The following is a 19,906-nucleotide window of genomic DNA, read 5'->3' on the forward strand; positions in this document are numbered from 1 at the left end:
ACTCTGTAGCCCTCATTTGGACTATTCCCAAGATTCTCATTAATATTCACACCAAAGAAAAATGGAAATGGGAGCAATTCAGATAAGGAGGGGAATTCCATATCTGGCAACAGCAGAAAAAACCAAAAAACCCCAAAACCCCAAACATAAAAACAAAACAGAAGGACTATATATGTCTTCCTGGAAAAGATGCTCTGAGAGTATGACTACTTATCACCTCCCAGCCTCTGTGGCTGCTTGTGTCATTTCTATAAAAGCCTATGATTTTTAAAAAGAAATTTCACCTGTTGAATATCAGCTTGTCTGTTATATAACCCTTAGGGGCTGTGAAAACAATCTCATCACTATAAAACTTATTAACTTGAAAGATCAAATTTTTTTTACTAGATTTGGGGATCCACAGGTATTCCCACCACATTCTAAACAGTGGACAATATATTGAATAAGTCATAGAGAGTATCCTCTTCTCCATTTGCATTTTCATCTGTGGGGTATATTGCCTCCATTAAAAAAAGAAAAAAAGGACAAATTCTTAAACCACAGATCAAATCTTTACCAATGTGCCTGATTTTGTAGCATATTATAACTTACAAAGATTTGTGACGCACCATTAAATTTACAATTAAATTCAAATTAAATGGTTTTGAGAGTTTTAAGAGCTTTATGAAATAATAAAATGATCTTTTGCATCTTGTTCTATTGTAAAAATGAGTACTGATAACCACTGAATGGGTGATGACCTAAAGAAATTCTTGCCTCTCTATTTCCTAATATAAATAAAAATGACTTTAAGTCCTAGTGAAAAGTCCTCCATTTTCTCTACAGATTTTTTTTTTTAATTTATCAGTCAAAATATTCATTTCCAAAGGTTGAGGTGGTGCTCCAAACTTTCAATATTTTAATTATTGCAATTCTTTATCTCATGTGAAATGAATTCCCATCTTAATTCATCTATCATAACAGATTAATTCTATAGATGACACATACTGAGTCAATACTTGCCTTGATGGTCCTTAAATTATCTATTATTTTCCCTTGTAATCATGTTTCCTACATGTTAATTCTAAGTTATAAAATATTGTCAAAACTTCAGTTAGAAGTCATGGAAAATCATCTATTAACAGAATACAAGAATGCAATTTTCTGTAAGCTCTCAAAATATGATTCTGTCATCTACCTATTTATCTATCTGTCTATCTATTCATTCCTTATTCTCATCATCTGAAAACAAATTTAGAAGCATGGTTGGTTGAATAGAACAGTTGAGAAGGTAACTGAGGTATACCAGATTGCCAAGTGGAAAAAACACTGAAATAACTAATATGAAAGAAATGAAGAAATTCAACAGATTATTAAAAAACGAAGGGTGTATAACCATGCAACTCCATGGACAGTGACTACACATACAAGCAAATGAAAGCAGCTGACCACGTACCCACACACCTTGGCAGAGGTGCACTCCACACTCGTCGGCCGCCACCAAGACAGATGATCTCTGGCGTCCCTTCCAGACGATAACCTGATGAGCATGAGAAGGCCAGAGTGTCACCAACCCCAAAGCTGAAGCCAATTCGGTTACCATATTGAGGAATTCCAGGATCTTCACAAGGTTCCAGATTATACTCTGTAATTGGATGAAGAGAACAAAGAAAATGTTAGTAGTAACCTTTAAGGGTATATTCCTATTTGCAAAATGGATGCTTTTAGGGCCAGCCATACATTTTAAAAGTTACTGTATGTAAAATTATGGGTATATGCTGATGGCACACATAATTTTCTTCTTTTGTGAAAGGTCTACTAATTTAATGAATACTCTTATGTGTGAAATTCAATACAGGTGAGAAAATGTCACCTTCTGAGTGATACATTGAAAATGTAGCTATTTATCTTGTATTTTTTCTTCTGCATTAGAAAATTTCCATTTCATAGATTTTTGACTTATAATAATGGCATAATAGATTCATATTTTCAAATGCAAAATGCCATTTAGAATGAAATGATTTGCATTTTGAAATGACTTTTACTTAATGGTTATAGTCTAAATGACAAAGGCTCTTGTGCCTCTAGTATACAAGAAATTCAATTCATCCATATTCTGAAAAACATGTCACTTCAGATGCAAGGGTTTATGTAAGACTGAAGTGCTCATAAATTGAAAATTGTATATTATAGATTTATACAAGAAAACTTCCTCAAGCAATGAATGAGCACCATGAAAATGAACAGTTAAACACTCTTCAGGGTATGAGAGAGTAGAGTTAATTAAACAACAATATTATAATTTATATACAGTCCTAAGAAGAAGTAGCTTATCTAAAAATATTTCCAGAGCACATGCTTAGTATGTAATTGCAGTGGAGAACAAGAGGGATTGTTTCACATTGATGAGCTATTATTTTATTGTTTAAAAAACTTATTTGGATATACTTTTAACATTCTAGGTTAAAATTGATTATGCTCATTTGCTATTCACTATGAAATACCTTAATTATTTTAGAAGACAAGTATTTTCATGTAAATACTAGAATAACTGTTGAAGGATGAGGTTAGTATTTTTATGATTTTATTTATATAAATTATATATTATTTATAAAATTTTGTATAATTGTAATATTATAAATTTAATGTTAGTAGGTTGGCATAAGATTTACTTATTAATTTGCTTCTGTATTCTCTTTCACTACTCCATTTAACTAGAAAGTAGAACTAATAAGAATACATTTTTATTCACTTTGGTCTTATAATTTTTTTCCTGTAATTCAAGTTATAATGTTGCCTACAGATGAGGTTATTCTAGAATAAAAGAATAACCATATTAACTTGTTTCTGTATCATCTAGTTGCAAATGAATAAATTAAGTTTGTCTTAATCTTGGCCTATAAACTATGCCTTTTTCTGAAACACAAAACTAGAATATCACTGGTTTAACTAACATTTCATTTATGGCCTAATTGAAACTTTAAATATATGTATGAATTTCCATTTTAAGTTCAACTGGCATTTTAGCAAGTTCTTCTCTGTTAGAATTCTGCAGGATGCAAGTTAAAGAAATGTATTTATTGTATTTCTATTAAATTTTTTAATGAATTGATTTATTTTTTGCTATTGTTTAAAGGTTCCCTTTAATATATTACTATAGACAATCTTCAAGGCATTTCAACGTTTCATTAAAATTTGTTGGCAGATAATTTCTTTGTTTTCTTCTTTATTTCTTTTCTCTTTTTTTCTCTCTCTGTTTTGTCATACATAACAAAAGTTATGCTTTTAAAAATCTTTTAAAAAAAGTTATGGCTTTTAAAAAGCCATACTTTTAAAAATCTGATTTTTAAACTTGTTTTCTTACCAGAGAATGTAATATTGAATCCTTCATATGATATTGAAAAATCTGAAATGAAGCGCAACTGAGCCCTGAAATTTCCATAGAGACCAGCATTGATTGTTGAAGGAAGTTCTGAACCAGTCAGGCGTGCCAGTGGTTGGGTAAAACTACCATTCTCTGTGATGAGTAAGTAGTCATGATGGTCTTCCAAATGAAAGGTGTGAAAATTGAACTGCACACCTATTAAGGGAAAGATGAAAATTAGACTTATAAACTATATCAGTAAAACACATAGAGCTGGGGCTTCCCTGGTGGCGCAGTGGTTGAGAGTTCACCTGCCGATGCAGGGGACGCGGGTTTGTGCCCCGGTCCGGGAAGATCCCACATGCCGCGAAGCGGCTGGGCCCGTGAGCCATGGCCGCTGAGCCTGCGCGTCCGGAGCCTGTGCTCCGCAACGGGAGAGGCCACAACAGTGAGAGGCCCGCGTACCGCAAAAAAATAAATAAATAAAAATTTTAAAAATGTAACTCTTCTTTTTTTCTCTCTCTCTCCACAATGAGCCTTTTTTAGGAGGGGTCCAGAAATTAAGTCAGTCTTTCAAATGTTCTTCAGTGTAAATGTGGTAATTGACACTAGACAGATGTAAATGAGAATGAGGTGTCAATGTGGCAAGGAGAAGATGCTCTGCCATCTAGATTAACTGATATCTAAGTTTACAGAATAATGAATGGAAATTCACATTAAGTCAATTTGATTTCAATCAGAGACTAAAACTAAGAAAAACTAGGCAGGTAACACAAGAACAGATGGAAAAAAAAGAAGAAAAAATTCATTATGCATGTTTTTCTTAGAAAAATGTGGTTGTTCTGATATGCACTGAATTAATACTTGGGAAAATTAAAAATTCTGTTAGATAGTGATGCTAATAAGCCCATTGTCAAGTATTACATACATAGTCTTTCTGAGACACACTTTCTCCATTTGAAAAATGGGGTCCTAATAGGGTTGTCTTGAAGTTTAAATGAGACAATATAGGGGATGACTTGGCACAGTGCTTTCACAGAGGAAGTACTCAGCAATCGTTAGCTATCGTTATTGTTTAATCCTTCAACATGAAAGTAAATTGGTTTCATGTCACTCTGTCCTAGTCAGCGACTTTATAAAAGTAAGCCTTTGTTTATCAGATTACAGTTTAAGCAATAAAATCTGTTTTCACTGCAGCAAAACAATATAAGACCTTCTGCTGAAGGTCAATTAATCCAAATAAGAATATGATACTAAGAACCTACTATATTATAGGCATTATGGAATATAAAAAAAAAATTAGAAGATTGTAAATAACTCATGGTCTATCTCAGGGAAAAAGATACATAAAATAAAAGTTCAAACATTATGCTAAGTGCTATAAAAATGATTAATGTGAGTCAATATAGGAGCATAGAAATAGAGGTAGTTTGTCAAAGGTATCAGCAGAGGCTTCTGAAGGCAATGGCCTTCAAAAGTGAACAGATGTTTGTGGAATAACAATCCTGGGATAGACATTTCAGGAAGAAGAAGTGGACAGGCAAAGACATACAATCTTAATAGGGCAATGGGTGTTGAAGAATAGTGAGAAAAAATCAGTGGTTTCAACATCATAGTACCTTCTCATAAAAGTGATAATTCAAGAAGCCTTATTAAGGCAATTTTTGTTACAGAAATATAAGAAAAAACTTGGGCTTGAAGTCAAAATATCATGAATATCTAGGTTTTAGTTAGTTATGACACTAACTATGACCTTAAGGGGGTGACATATTGACACATGTGTGCGCGTGCATGTGCGCATCTGCATGTGCTGGATGAGAAGTTAAATTATATTACCTTGACAATTTCTCCAAACTTTAAGAGATTATCCTTCACATAACTTTGGCTACACTTTGGAATAGTTGTACTTCCAAACAATTTTGTTGGCTCGTAAAAGAAAAACATATAATCTGCATTTCTTGCCATGTAAATACAGATTTAATTAACACTTGCAATCTGTGAAGATGCAAAACCTTAAGTGTTAATTAAACCTCTATTTACATAGCAAGTAGTACGTAGCCCTCCATTTTCTTGTATAATACAAGGAAGCTTATTTTGAACTCCATTAATCCACTACACACTGAAATAATAATAACACTGGATGCTTTGGTTAATGTCCAGCAAAGAGTCTTCCATTATGGAGAGCAACAAAAATGACAGTTTACAAAGTCTTCTACCTCATTCCTGCTGTACAATACCACAATACTCATTTTAACAGCATTTTTTTCTCAATTATATTTAATTTCATTAAAATAACAATCCTTATATAATCCTCACTGTCAATAAAAGGATGTATAATTTTAATAAAGGCAAACTTCATTTGTATCTCAAATATTCTATCAGAACTGCAGATATATCTCACATAGTTGAACAGGAGTGTAAAAACACATTGTGTAAAAAACACAATGAATTCAAATTATTAAATAAAGCTTTAATTTTTAAAATTGTAATATCATCTTCTCATTGCTAGGATTTTGTGGGTGGGGTTATTTTAGATCTTCTATAGTAAAGTTAATAAGTACAATGTAATAGTAAAAACCAATAAGAATAATATAAGAATAGAGCTAAAACAAAAACTACTTCTCCAAAGCAGTTTTTATCATGAATAAATTAACTCTTTTTAAAAAGATTAGCATGTAGATTTTTTCAGGTAAATAATTTTCATCCATTTTCGTTTTGATATATTAGAATGCCCATTTTCCCAGTGTCAAGTTTTTGCCTTAACCACTTATATTGCTAATATACTATTTTGGTTGTATTGCATGAATAAACCATACTTAGTACTACAAGGAATTTCATTTATTTGTTCAAAGGACATTTATTAACATCTACCATATGCATAGTGCAATTTTATACTCTCATTCAATTATGTGAGATATAACTTCAGTTCTGACAGAAAATTTGAGACAGATATTTCTAGAATGGTTATAAATTTACACAGGAAATATAGCTATAATAAATAATCATAAACATTTTAAAAACGAGTGTATATAAACATGTACTGTTTGCTTTACAATTGGTTCAGCACTTCAGAGTATCTTCCTATTCCCCTTTGAACTTTTGAAATCAACCCACTGTGCCAGAGACAAAAGCCATCCTGTTTGAGATTCTGTTGATATGAAAATTCCAAATAACATTAGTTTAATATATCAAAAGAAAATAAATATCTCATATTACCATTCTGACAAAAACATGAGTATAATACTATAGAAAAGTAAATATAATCCTCTGCTGCAGTTACTCAAATTGAATTTTGTGTTAGCATATTTTAATACTGATCTGGTTTTGCTCATGCAAAATGACATTGTAAAGGACAATGAAATAAAAATAGATGCAATGAAAATTCAGAAGATAGCCCATTATCATTGTATGAGGCAAATTACCTTTTCCATGGGTTACATCAACAGTCCACGTACAATTCAGAGAATTTGGATAAAATTCCGGGTAACCAGGTGATAAGATTGTTCCACTAGGCCCTCTAACATCTCCTCCACATAATGCTGAAAATACAAAGAAATGTAGTCATCTGATCAGGTATAGTTAGAGAGGCAGAGGCTGAACAAATCTCTCTTAAAATAGAATGAGTCTGATTATTTTTGCTTAAGTTACTTCCTGGTAATAACAGCAATGTGTAAAGACCTCTTCCAATACTAAGAAATCATTTCGTCCTTTGCAGCAGCAAAGAGAAGAAAAAGATATGTAATAGTATCTGAGAATTAATACTGGCCCCAGGAGACTTTAGCTCAAATTTCCACATTTGCATTTGAAGTACATACTTATCTTACACATTTCTAATTATAAGCAACATTTGCATAAATTGGTTGTAAATTAAACATGAGTAATTAATTCTTTAGCAGTCCCTCTTTTACTAAACTTTAAGAAAACAAATTGTTAATTATACAAAATTATTTAGATTCCTAAAGGGATAGATGTCATTCTTCATAGAATTCTTTTTAAAACAGTGAAGTAAACCGAAATTTTGAAGGCTGCTTCCGCACTTGTACATTTCTCTGGGAAATACCGTGAACAAAAAGGGGTTTCTGAGAGGATATTGATTTTTAAGTAAATACTCCAAGATAATAAAACTAAATAAATGTTTATGAACTGAGGTCAAAGAAATTGAAATTTAATTCAATGTTCATTTACTCTAGAATAAATGACAGTTTACAATGCCTTCTACCATCAGTGGTTATGATATGCCAGATAATTTTACTAGTATTAAAAATTAAAGGAAACAAAGATATAGTCAGGTAAGAATGTACATTCTCATGGAAGCAGAGAAAAGTTGACTCCTTATTCTATTCCACTTGGAGATGTCTACTCTCTTGGACATGGGCAACATGGGTAAGGGCAGTAAGAACTGTGAATGCAACATACAGCCTTATCTACTCTGATCCTTGCTCAACTTCTCTGGGATACCAGAAAAGTGAGTTTTGGCTTTATTGTCTTCCATGATTTCTTCCAAGTGGCAACGCTGAGAAGGAAGAGTTGAGGCAATCTGGCTGCTATTCTACACTGACCTGACTAGAAATAGTAAGTCTGCAGTTCCTAGAAGTATTTAAGCAGGCTTAGATTTACATAAATATACACACAATTAAAAATCATTCTTGGGGCTTCCCTGGTGGTGCAGTGGTTAAGAATCCACCTGCCAATGCAGGGGACACGGGTTCGAGCCCTGGTCCGGGAAGATCCCACATGCTGTGGAGCAACTAAGCCCGTGCACCACAACTACTGAGCCTGTGCTCTAGAGCCCGTGAGACACAACTACTGAAACCCCTGCGCCTAGAGCCTGTGCTCTGCAACAAAAGAAGCCACCCTATCAGAAGCCTGTGCACCACAACGAAGAGTAGCCTCCACTCACTGCAACTAGAGAAAGCCCACGCACAGCAACAAAGACCCAACACAGCCAAAAATAAATAAATTAATTAATTTAAAAAAAAAAAAGAAAAACAGAACACTCTTCCCTTTGCTACTTCTTTTACTTCACTAAGGAATAAAAGAAGGTCTTGACTAGTACCTCACTTGAAGTTGTCTTATAGGCCACCTTCTTGAGACCAAGATAAGGCTATGCTTCCAATTTCATTTATTATTAAGACATTTACAATAATATTCATGGTCTGGAAGCCTAGGCTCCTGTTTAGAGCCTGCACAGACCTTTATTGGTGATTATTCTTACTGAAACTTTCAATTTTTGTACAATTAAAAAAAAAAGCCTCATTGAGCTTTTGTGATCAAGTTAAGGGCTAGGTATACCATTTCCATTGTATCTTGATGGTGCTAAGTTTTTAAAATTTCCTTGTGAAAATTTCCTATTTTTCAGTCACATATTCCAAGGAGTACAGAATATCCATAAACTATTTAAACAGCTATATGTATTTTTTATACAAAATTCTTAAACATGTGGCATCCCTGAGGAAAGAATAACAAATCTACAATTGTACTCTTCATTTTAAAGAATCTTAGTACTTTACTATTGCAGAGAATGTGGGCAGGAGGCCGTGTAATAGTAGACTTGTGCACAGGATCTGGATCAAGGCTGCCTGAGTTTCAATCCTGATTCTGTCATTAACTAGTGGGATGACACAGGACAACATACTCAATCTCTGTTTGCCTTAATTTTCTCATCTGTTAAGTGGTGATCATAATGGCACTTACCTCATAGAGTTATTTTGATAAAACAAGTTAATATACCTAAAGCACCTACAGCAGTACCAGCACATGGTAAACCCTCATTAAATGTTAGCTATTATTATTATTATCACCACCAACCCTCACTGACTAGTGTGCTTTGTGAATCAATTAACTATGGGCTATGAAGAAACTATAAGAGCTGATGTGTATAAAAGTGAGGCATGCTGTACCTTGAATATCCAGGCAATCTAGGCCAATGGAGGTTATACTCTTGGATCTGGAAAATCAATTCTGTTTATTCACTTCTCCTCCCTTTAACCCCAGGAAGTTTAGATTAGCTGCCTCCGGGGAAAATGTTTAAACTGAAGGAAAACCCTAATCAAATCAGTTTACTAGTTATAAGTATTTGAGTTCAGTTAATTTTAGAGGCTTTATACAAAGCTCAGACATTCAAAAAATGAATATAATTTAGCCCTTGTCCAGTTATGCTCAGAATGAAATGGGGATACAAAAGAGGAGGACACATGGTTAAGAATCATGAATTCCATGACTAATAATTTGGACTTTCATTCCTAGGAAACAGAGAGCCATTAAGCATTTTTTGACATGGGATAGAGCATGAAATACCCTTAGTGTGAAGAAAGGAGGTTAGATTGAAGTAGTTGGATATTGAATTTAAGGTTGATTGAAGTTGCGTTGACAAGAGATGATGAGGGCCTATGTTGCTCCCAGGAAAACTAGATACACTCACTTTTATTATTAATAATATTTAAGCATGCTGGTATACTTGGACATTATTTTTATTCTCCTGCTTCTTCTGATAACATTGCCGCCACACCTTTTTACTTTGGTGAATTTACTCATGCCAATCATGTGGCTTCACCAGGACCTGGCAAACATAGTACCTTTACACCACAATCATTTGTCTCCAACCACAAGGACGGATGGACACAGGACCGGAGAAAGCCAATCGTAAAGTGTGCTTCTCCTTTTCTACAGTTACGAGTATAATTATGGACTGATTAGAGACCTTTCCTGGGATTTTTCTAATTAGAACAACAAGGAAGAACTCTCATTCTCCTCTGATCCTGGAAATACGAGGTTACATGTTTCCATCTTCATGAGAGTGTATTCTCCACTTCCCGTATGGAAAAAGCCTGGCTGCAGTTAAAGAGAATGATGCCAATAGAGAGAGAAAAGCCAAGATGGAAATAGAGATATCCTTGAAAATGTTTGAATTCATGATTATAATTAGCAATGAGAAGTATGTCACCCATACCTTTTCTAAGTTTGAAACTTTGAACAACAAATTCTGCTTTCATTTTTTAAAATCAGTTAGAGATGGGGTTCTGTCACTTACAACCACGAGAACGGTATTACAAATGGTATTGTACCAAATACAGGGAAGAAGTGATTTCTTTTAAACCTTTTAAACCTCGTTATAAAAACAAATTGACCGGGCTTCCCTGGTGGTGCAGTGGTTAAGAATCCACCTGCCAATGCAGGTGACACGGGTCCTGGAGGATCCCACATGCCGCAGAGCAACTAAGCCCGTGTGCCACAACTACTGAGCCTGTGCTTTAGAGCCCGCAAGCCACAACTACTGAGCCTATGTGCCTGCACTTAGAGCCCATGCTCTGCAACAAAAGAAGCCACCATGGTGAGAAGCCTGTGCACCTCAATGAAGAGTAGCTGCTGCTCACTGCAACTAGTGAAAGCCTGCATTCAGCAATGAAGACCCAACACAGCCAAAAATAAATGAATTAAATAAATAAATAAATAAACAAACAAAGAAGCAAAAAAACAAACTGACCTAAAGCTGTTACAGAAAAATGATGGCACTGACAGTATTTGAAAATTTAATTATGAAATGAAAACTTAATCTTCCACTTGGCAAAATAATAAAAGTTAGGAATAGTGTTATAAATAAAAATTAAAGCCCAGAACTAAATAATGAATAGATTTACATTGTGTGTGTTTTTATAAAGCAAGTGTGCAAGCACTTCCCAAGCAGAGGAAAGCAGCTTCTTTCACTGTATTTTCATATGGGTTTTCTGAAAAATGAAGGATTGCTGACTTAGTCTCCACAGAAACAAAGAAGAGGTAAGGACACTGGTATAATATTTTCTATAGCCAGGAACTTGCCACCACAGGGCAGTCTGGTACATTGCCACAGTGCTGCGTAGCTAGGTAAAATTTGGATTAGTACATGTTGCCTTTCAGGCAGGAGGTAAATGCTCTATCTCTTCATTGCATTCATCTGACACCAACATGACACCTTCAATGCTATTTTTTCAAGGACCCGAAGCACACAATGGGCATCTAAAATGGTTACCTCAACACATTTTAAAGATACATATAACATCCTTAGGCATGGGGTAAGTTTGGCTGATTATCAATATTAATTCTTTTGTTTCTTTATTAATGGTTTGATAACATAAAATTGGCAGACTTCAAGATATTCTTTTAAATATATGAAATACTTATATTTATGTTCAGCCTCACATTTTACAAGATTATGTTGATTTTTTTTTTGGTTTATAAATCAGTTTATTTTGCATATTGAATGAATTCTTACCATCACATGTTGGAAGTGGATGACTCCACCAGTGGTTTTTCTCACATAGAAGGGGCTCTTCATGGCTCAGCCTGTATCCTGGGTCACAACTAAATGAAACAGTAGATCCGATGGAGAAATCATGACCATAGCGATGACCATGTACAGGTATGCCAGGGTCCAAGCAAGAATAGGTGTTCACTGTAACACCTGGAAAACAAAGGGAATATGAAAAAGAGTAAGCTTGATGAGGTCAAATCGCTGAAATTGATTCTCATTCCTTCAAACAATTGTGAGTGGTAATTTTTACAAATAAATTAATGTGCCCATAGCTTTATTTTAAAAACTAGCAGTTTATTTAACAAATTTTTTGACATTTCCTACCCACAAGGACCAAAAACTCAGGCCATTAGTTATATAAAAACTTGAAAATGTACAATTATCTATCAAACTTTGTATTATAAATTATATATATACACACATATACAATAATAATCATAGCAATAATTAATGTTTGAACTTATTATATTCCAGGTACAACTCTAAAATGTTTGCAAAATTTGCCTAATTTGGTCATTAAAATAATTCTATGAAATTAGTTTTATCATTAAAACTCCATTTGATTGCTTTAGGAGGCTCTAAATATGTCTTCAGAGATTGGTACCTGTGTCTATGGATTTGTTCTGCATCCACTTATCATTGTCTTGTTTTATGTAATATTTAGATATCCAAGAAACATTATTACATCTGTATTTCAAGAAATACAACATAATAAACCCCCTTGGGGTTGAGGGATTGTACTAAAACAAAAAAAGGAAAGTCTATTCTGAGTTACTTTTATTATTTTAATGTGTTTTGTAAACGATAAATAATCTTATCTTATTGGTACAGTTTTTGTAATCTTCCTGTTTTGAGAGAAAGACATAAGGGGTAAAAGTGCCCAAGACAGGGAATAAAATAAAATTCTAGAGTGCAATCACTGGTAGCATTGCAAGAAATCCTTCCCATAAAATTTTGGTTCAACTGGAGAGATCGAGTTTTCTCTTTTACTGGATTCTATTAAAATACAAATTCACCAAACACCAAATACATTTTTAATGTTTTAAGAAGTATAATAATTAAAGTTTTACTCTGCTGATTTTGAGGCATGTGAATGATTCATTTAAAGAAGATAGTTTGGTTTCCTTCAGCTTGAGAAACTTATTAAGAAAGTGTCAACAGAAAAAGTGTTTTATTTGTTTTCTTGGTAGGACAGGGTTTGAGATGTTACTAAGTAAACCAGAAGACTAATTAGAATAAAAATGAAAGAAAATGATCTTTTGTAAACAAATTTAAATTGAAAATCACTGCCTCCTGGCCAGATTTGACCAAAATCAATGTCTTGCACCTCTCATCAACCTCAGCATTTCTTAGCCTCCACTCTACCATTTAGGCACTAGCCCTCAATAATAACTTGGACTATTTCACCAGGGCCTATAAGTGACAAACTTGCTGTCTGTAATAAAGACTCTGCCTTAGCTAAACTTGTTAGGCTCCTCCAAGTCCTTCTTATGATTAGGTCTGACCCTTGGGCTCTGTCCTTAGCGCATTTAGTTCAGTTTTAGCAAGAATCTGAACTAAATCTGTTGGGTCAGTTTATTAAAAATCCTCACACTTTTAATAACACTTTGCATGATGGTTTAACGTAATCCTTAAAATAATCCTGTGTCTGAGAACATGATTACAACCACATACCTTGGTTGAAATGGGACTGAATGTGATATATCGGGCATAGGATAGAACAATGGACAAAACGAAAAAGGTGTCTGCCCATTCTAGCATATTGATACAAATTAATTGCTAGTGAAAATTAATTTTGAAATAGATTTTTTTTAAAAAAAAATGACTACTCTGACTCAGCTTTAACTAATAAATGCTAAAGATCTCAATTAAAGTCCTTTAAATTCATTTGAATTCCCAAGCATGTGTTAATCCTCTCATTGCATTTTACAATAATGTTTAGGAAATATACTTCCATGCCACAAAGCTCTATATAAAGGGAAGTTAATATAATTAAATGATATTGTGGATAAGGTTAAAAAGAAAATAGCTATAAATATATATTAACGATTTTAAAAACCCATGCGCCCAACCAGATTTACTGAATAGAGACACTCTACATGGGATATAAAGTTACAAATTTTAAATGCTGAAATTTTCTCCTGAGGGGGGACGGGGCATAGGAGACTTGAATATAAAAAGAAGTGATATAATATCTATCTGAAACTGATATAAAGATATCTTGTAGTAATCTTAAATGTACTGTTAGATACATTCACCAAAACTGTTTTTCATGAAAAGATATATGGCAATGTATTTTTAGATGAAAATGTGTGCATATGTGAGTTTATATATATGTATGCAACCATACATCATATACAATACAACCACATTTATTTATTTAAATATGTCAGATGTTTATAAACAAAACAGAGACTCGTTTCTATGCATATACCAGCATCAAGTTTTAAAAAAAATCAGACATATTTTAGACTTCTTAAACAAAAAGTATTTTAAGTGAAATTATTCTAAACTGATTCCAACACTGTGAATTAGAGCCTGTTTTAATATATAGCCTTTGGCTAGTTATGTTAGCCATAGCTGCATATATATGAGTATGTATTTTACTTTTCACTGTTAATATAATTTTCAATACTTCATACAAAATAATAAAATTGAATATTTTTAATGGAAATGTATGCAATGAGTATGAATAAAATATAAAAGTATGATTGAATTTATGAAGTAAATGCTAAAAGAATTTGTCAATGTTCATATACATCTTAGACTGCCATTTACTGCCTATTGTTGGCTTTTCAGCACAAATAACGATTATATGAACTCATTTTTAAAGATTTTTTTATTTGTTATTTCTGACGTTTCCTTAGTATTTCCCTTCATAATGATATTACATAGATATTGTTGGAAAAAATCTAATACAGGATTTACTAAAACACATACCTTGTAACCTATTAGCATTCTCATAGGTCAAGGAAAGCTTTGATCTTCTTTTCTTTAATAAATCTCCTAGTTCTCTTAATGATACAATGGTAATACCAAAAGTATGGAAAACAGAGTAAGGAGATCAAAAAACATGTTGGCATTACTTACTTTCATAATGAATCTTGAAACCATTATTAGAACGGCTATTGTCTGTTGTAAATAGAAGGTATATAAAATTACTGCTACTAAATAGAAACTGGGGCACCTGTGTGCCATTGTAAGATCCAAGCAAGGGTGACAGAAGATTTGGCCCATCATGAACTTCCAGAACATCATAATTCAGTTCAGTCTGAAATCTACGGTTAAGAGACATATGTGAAAATATATTTATTAGAATAACACTGTATAGGAAAATAACACTTTAGATTGCTATTTAACTTATTATTTATAATTTTTACCAGCTTTATATACAATTTTCTTAAGCTTTTCTAATATCTTATATATCATTTAAGGCCCCACCATTTAAGAATACCAAAGTTATAAGCTCTTATTCCTATGGACAATTTTCATTTAAAAAGTATGAGTACATACTTGTTGTTCGCAAGTAAGATTTCTTTCAAATGTTACAGATTACCTTCAGTAAATAAATAGCCTTTTCATTAACCAAGCATGTTTTTGGAGTCATCTTTCTTTTGCTTTCCTCATTTCTATGGAAAACTATGTATTCATTTTCAATTTTCAATTAGATCATCAGAATTTCACCTTAACAGTATACTTATTTATCTTCAATCAGATCATCAGAATTTCATCTTAACAGTATACTTCAAATCTGACCTCTGCTTCATATAGTTGTTTTATTTTTGATAAATCTCTTTTGGCCATTACATTTTTTATACAATTTTTATTTAGATTTTTGACTGTTGTTGCTGCTATTGTTTTCAGTTTTTTAAAAGATACAATTGTTTTATAAATTGTATTCAACACAGAGCTACTTTTAACATGTATAACATATCCATAATAAAATAAAATTTTGCATTCCTTCCTTGCACTTCAAGAGTATACCACAGTCTGAATCTGGATCAGAAATCTTAGTTGGGGGAAAAAACATCTACGTGGAATCATGAATAGTTGAGCATCTTACTCACTTCCCATAATGAAACTGCAGCCCAGAACATTCTATTCCTGCCTTCACCAAGGTTTTCCTATACATATTTCAGCTTTCAGCTTAAATTGGTCCACAGGAAGCCCTTCCCTGACCTCACAATGTAGGTTAGTTTTACTATATTGCCACAATTTATTGTGCCTTTTGTGACACTAATCACAGTTGTTTGCTTGTTTGACAGCTGTCTCCGTTAAGAGTCTATAAGCTCCATGAGATCAGACAGTTTCTGTTTTTGTTGATGTTTTGCATATAGTAGACACTCAGTAAGTACTTATTGGATAAATGCAAGAATGAATGTATTTTAAAGAAAACAATACTTTCTTTTCTCTAGGGCTGTTATCAATTTTATCAAAAAAGCACTCAGTATGCTTGGATACTTCAGTACTAACGATGCATTTTCACCCTTTTAGAATATATCTTCCAACACATTTTTTGGCAACTAGTTATATTCAGTACACTTTTAAAAATAATTATAACTTGAAATGTCCACCAATTTTCAGATAATAACTTTATCATACCTACCAGTCTTTTCCAGTATTACAAGATTAAACTACATTATTCCTCAGAAAAATAAAACTAAAACAAATAAAACTCAAAACCTGGTAAAAAAAATTGAAAGAAACATTTAAAAATTAGAAACTTTATTTCATTATAAAATCTCCAATATGAATATAAACATGGCACAAAAGTAGTCAAAATGTATAATGCTATTTAAGAAAGACAAATGAAATATTTTTAGATTTGTACCACTGTTACATCCTATTAAGCAAGACTTAGTAAAATGAATGAATTTCATAAGTTTATCTTACTCTTTATTTTGCAACCTGGAATATATTGTATTTGTCTAAAAATAACTTTTCCAATAATATGATTTAGAGGAGTAAATGTATAGGAATACACTATTTCCTTTAAAAAAATGATCAGGCAATTATGCATTGTGAATCCATTATTTGATTGTTTGGTAGTCAGTCTATTGTAGTGTGTATATATATATATATAACAATACATATACAAAAGATTTTTTTTTTAGGAGTTTTTTTTTCTTTTTTTTTGCTGTCCACAGGCCTCTCACTGTTGTGGCCTCTCCCGTTGCGGAGCACAGGCTCCAGACGCGCAGGCTCAGCGGCCATGGCTCACGGGCCCAGCTGCTCCACGGTATGTGGGATCCTCCCAGACCGGGGCACGAAGCCCTGTCCCCTGCATCGGCAGGCAGACTCTCAACCACTGAGCCACCAGGGAAGCCCTAGGAGTTTGTTTTTTAACTTTTATACAGCAGGTTCCTATTAGTCTTCCATTTTATACATAGTGTATACATGTCAATCCCAATCGCCCAATTAATTACACCACCCCCCCCACCCCCCACCACTTCCTCCCTTGGTGTCCACACGTTCGTTCTCTACATCTGTGTCTCTATTTCTGCCCTGCAAACTGGTTCATCTGTACCATTTTTCTAGGCTCCACATATATGTGCTAATATGCGGTATTTGTTTTACTCTTTCCAACTTACTTCATTCTGTATGACAGTCTCTAGATTCATACACGTCTCTACAAATGACCCAAGTTCGTTCCTTTTTATGGCTGAGTAATATTCCATTGTATATATGTACCACAACTTTTTAATCCATTCGTCTGTCGATGGGCATTTAGGTTGATTCCATGATCTGGCTATTGTAAATAGCGAAGCAATGAACATTGGGGTGCATGTGTCTTTTTGAATTACGGTTTTCTCTGGGTATATGCCCAGGAGTGGGATGGTTGGGTCATATGGTAATTCTATTTTTAGTTTTTTAAGGAACGTCCATACTGTTTTCCATAGTGGCTGTAACAATTTACATTCCCACCAACAGTGCAAGAGTGTTCCCTTTTCTCACACCCTCTCCAGCATTTCTTGCTTGTAGGTTTTCTGATGATGCCCATTCTAACTGGTGTGAGGTGATACCTCATTGTAGTTTTGATTTGCATTTCTCTAATAACTAGTGATGTTGAGCAGCTTTTCATGTGCTTCTTGGCCATCTGTATGTCCCCTTTGTAGAAATGTCTATTTATGTCTTCTGCCCATTTTCTGATTGGGTTTTTGTTTTTTTTTTTAATGTTGAGCTGCATGAGCTGCTTATATATTTTGGAGATTAATCCTTTGTCCGCTGATTAGTCTGTAAACATTTTCTCCCATTCTGAAGGTTGTCTTTTCGTCTTGTTTGCAGTTTCCTTTGCTTTGCAAAAGCTTTTAAGTTTCATTAGGTCCCATTTGTTTATTTTTGTTTTTATTTCCATTACTCTACCAGGTAGATCAAAAAAGATCTTGCTGTGATTTATGTCAAAGAGTATTCTGCCTATGTTTTCCTCTAAGAGTTTTAGTGTCTGGTCTTACATTTAGGTCTCTAATCCATTTTGAGTTTACTTTGTGTATGGTGTAAAGGAGTGTTCTAATTTCATTCTTTTACATGTAGCTGTCCAATTTTCCCAGCACCAATTATTGAAGAGACTGTCTTTTCTCCATTGTATATACCTGCCTCCTTTGTCATAGATTAGTTTACCATAGGTGCGTGGGTTTATCTCTGGGCTTTCTATCCTGTTCCATTGATTTATATTTCTCTTTTTGTGCCAGTAACATATTGTCTTGATTACTGTAGCTTTGTAGTATAGTCTGAAGTCAGCGAGTCTCATTGTTCCAGCTCCATTTTTTCCCCTCAAGACTGCTTTGGCTATTCAGGGTCTTCTGTGTCTCCATAAAAATTTTAAGATTGTTTGTTCTAGTTTTGTGAAAAATGCCATTGGTAATTTGATAGAGATTGCATTGAATCTGTAGATTGCTTTGGGTAGTATAGTCATTTTCACAAAATTGATTCTTCCAATACAAGAACATGGTATATCTCTACATCTGTTTGTATAATCTTTAATTTCTTTCATCAGTGTCTTATAGTTTTATGCATATAGGTCTTTTGTCTCCTTACGTAGATTCCTAGGTATTTTATTCTTTTTGTTGCAATGGTAAATGGGAGTGATTCCTTAATTTCTCTTTCACATTTTTCATCCATAGTGTATAGGAATGCAAGAGAATTCTATGCATTAATTTTGTATCCTGTAACTTTACCACATTCATTGATTACCTCTAGTAGTTTTCTGGTGGCATCTTTAGCATTCTCTATGTATAGTATCATGTCATCTGCAAACAGTGACAGTTTTACTTCTCCTTTTCCAATTTGGATTCCTTTTATTTCTTTTTCTTCTCTGATTGCCGTGGCTTGGACCTCCAAAACAACGTTGAATAATAGTGGTGAGAGTGGACATCCTTGTCTTGTTCCTGATCTTAGAGGAAATGTTTTCAGTTTTTCACAATTTAGAATGATGTTTGCTGTGGGTTTGTCATATATCGCCTTTATTATGTTGAGGTAGGTTCCCTATATGCCCACTTTCTGGAGAGTTTTTTATCATCAATGGGTGTTGAATTTTGTCAAAAGCTTTTTCTGCATCTATTGAGATGATCATGTGGTTTTTCTTCTTCAATTTGTTAATATGGTGTATCACATTGATAGATTTGCGTATATTGAAGAATCCTTGCATCCCTGTGATGAATCCCAATTGATCATGGTGTATGATCCTTTTAATGTCTTGTTGGATTCTGTTTGCTAGTATTTTGTTGAGGATTATTGCACCTATAGTCATCATTCATACTGGTTTATAATTTTCTTTTTTTTGTAGTATCTATGTCTTGTTTTGTTACCAGGGTGATGGTGGACTCACAGAATGAGTTTGGGAGTGTTCCTCCCTCTGCTATATTTTGGAAGAGTTTGAGAAGGCTAGGTGTTAGCTCTTGTCTAAATGATTGATAGAATTCACCTGTGAAACCATCTGGTCCTGGACTTTTGTTTGTTGGAAGATTTTTAATAACAGTTTCAATTTCATTACTTCTGATTGGTCTGTTCATATTTTCTATTCCTTCCTAGTTCAGTCTTGGAAGGTTATACATTTCTAAGAATTTGTCCATTTCTTCCACGTTGTCCATTTTATTGGCACAGAGTTGCTTGTAGTAATCTCTTATAATCTTTTATATTTCTGCAGTGTCAGTTGTGATTTCTCCTTTTTCATTTCTAATTTTATTAATTTGAGTCCTCTCCCTCTTTTTCTTGATGAGTCTGGCTATGGGTTTATCAGTTTTGTTTATCTTCTCAAAGAACCAGGTTTTAGTTTTATT

General features: G+C 33.6%; 1 protein-coding gene across 3 annotated transcripts in view; it reads right to left on the minus strand.

Moving 5' to 3' along the window:
* Positions 1-19,906, minus strand: part of CSMD3 (CUB and Sushi multiple domains 3) — a 1,080,105-nt gene that overhangs the window by 388,514 nt on the left and 671,685 nt on the right. For all 3 annotated transcript variants that reach the window (XM_060035246.1, XM_060035245.1, XM_060035244.1), the window contains 5 exons: positions 14,721-14,908; positions 11,592-11,780; positions 6,766-6,882; positions 3,344-3,559; positions 1,436-1,624 (listed from right to left, as the gene is read on the minus strand). In XM_060035246.1, coding sequence (XP_059891229.1) covers positions 1,436-1,624; positions 3,344-3,559; positions 6,766-6,882; positions 11,592-11,780; positions 14,721-14,908 — 899 coding nt within the window. The remainder of the gene's footprint in view (positions 1-1,435; positions 1,625-3,343; positions 3,560-6,765; positions 6,883-11,591; positions 11,781-14,720; positions 14,909-19,906) is intronic.

This window comes from Delphinus delphis, chromosome 17 (genome assembly GCF_949987515.2).
Source record: "Delphinus delphis chromosome 17, mDelDel1.2, whole genome shotgun sequence".
NCBI lineage: Eukaryota > Metazoa > Chordata > Mammalia > Artiodactyla > Delphinidae > Delphinus > Delphinus delphis.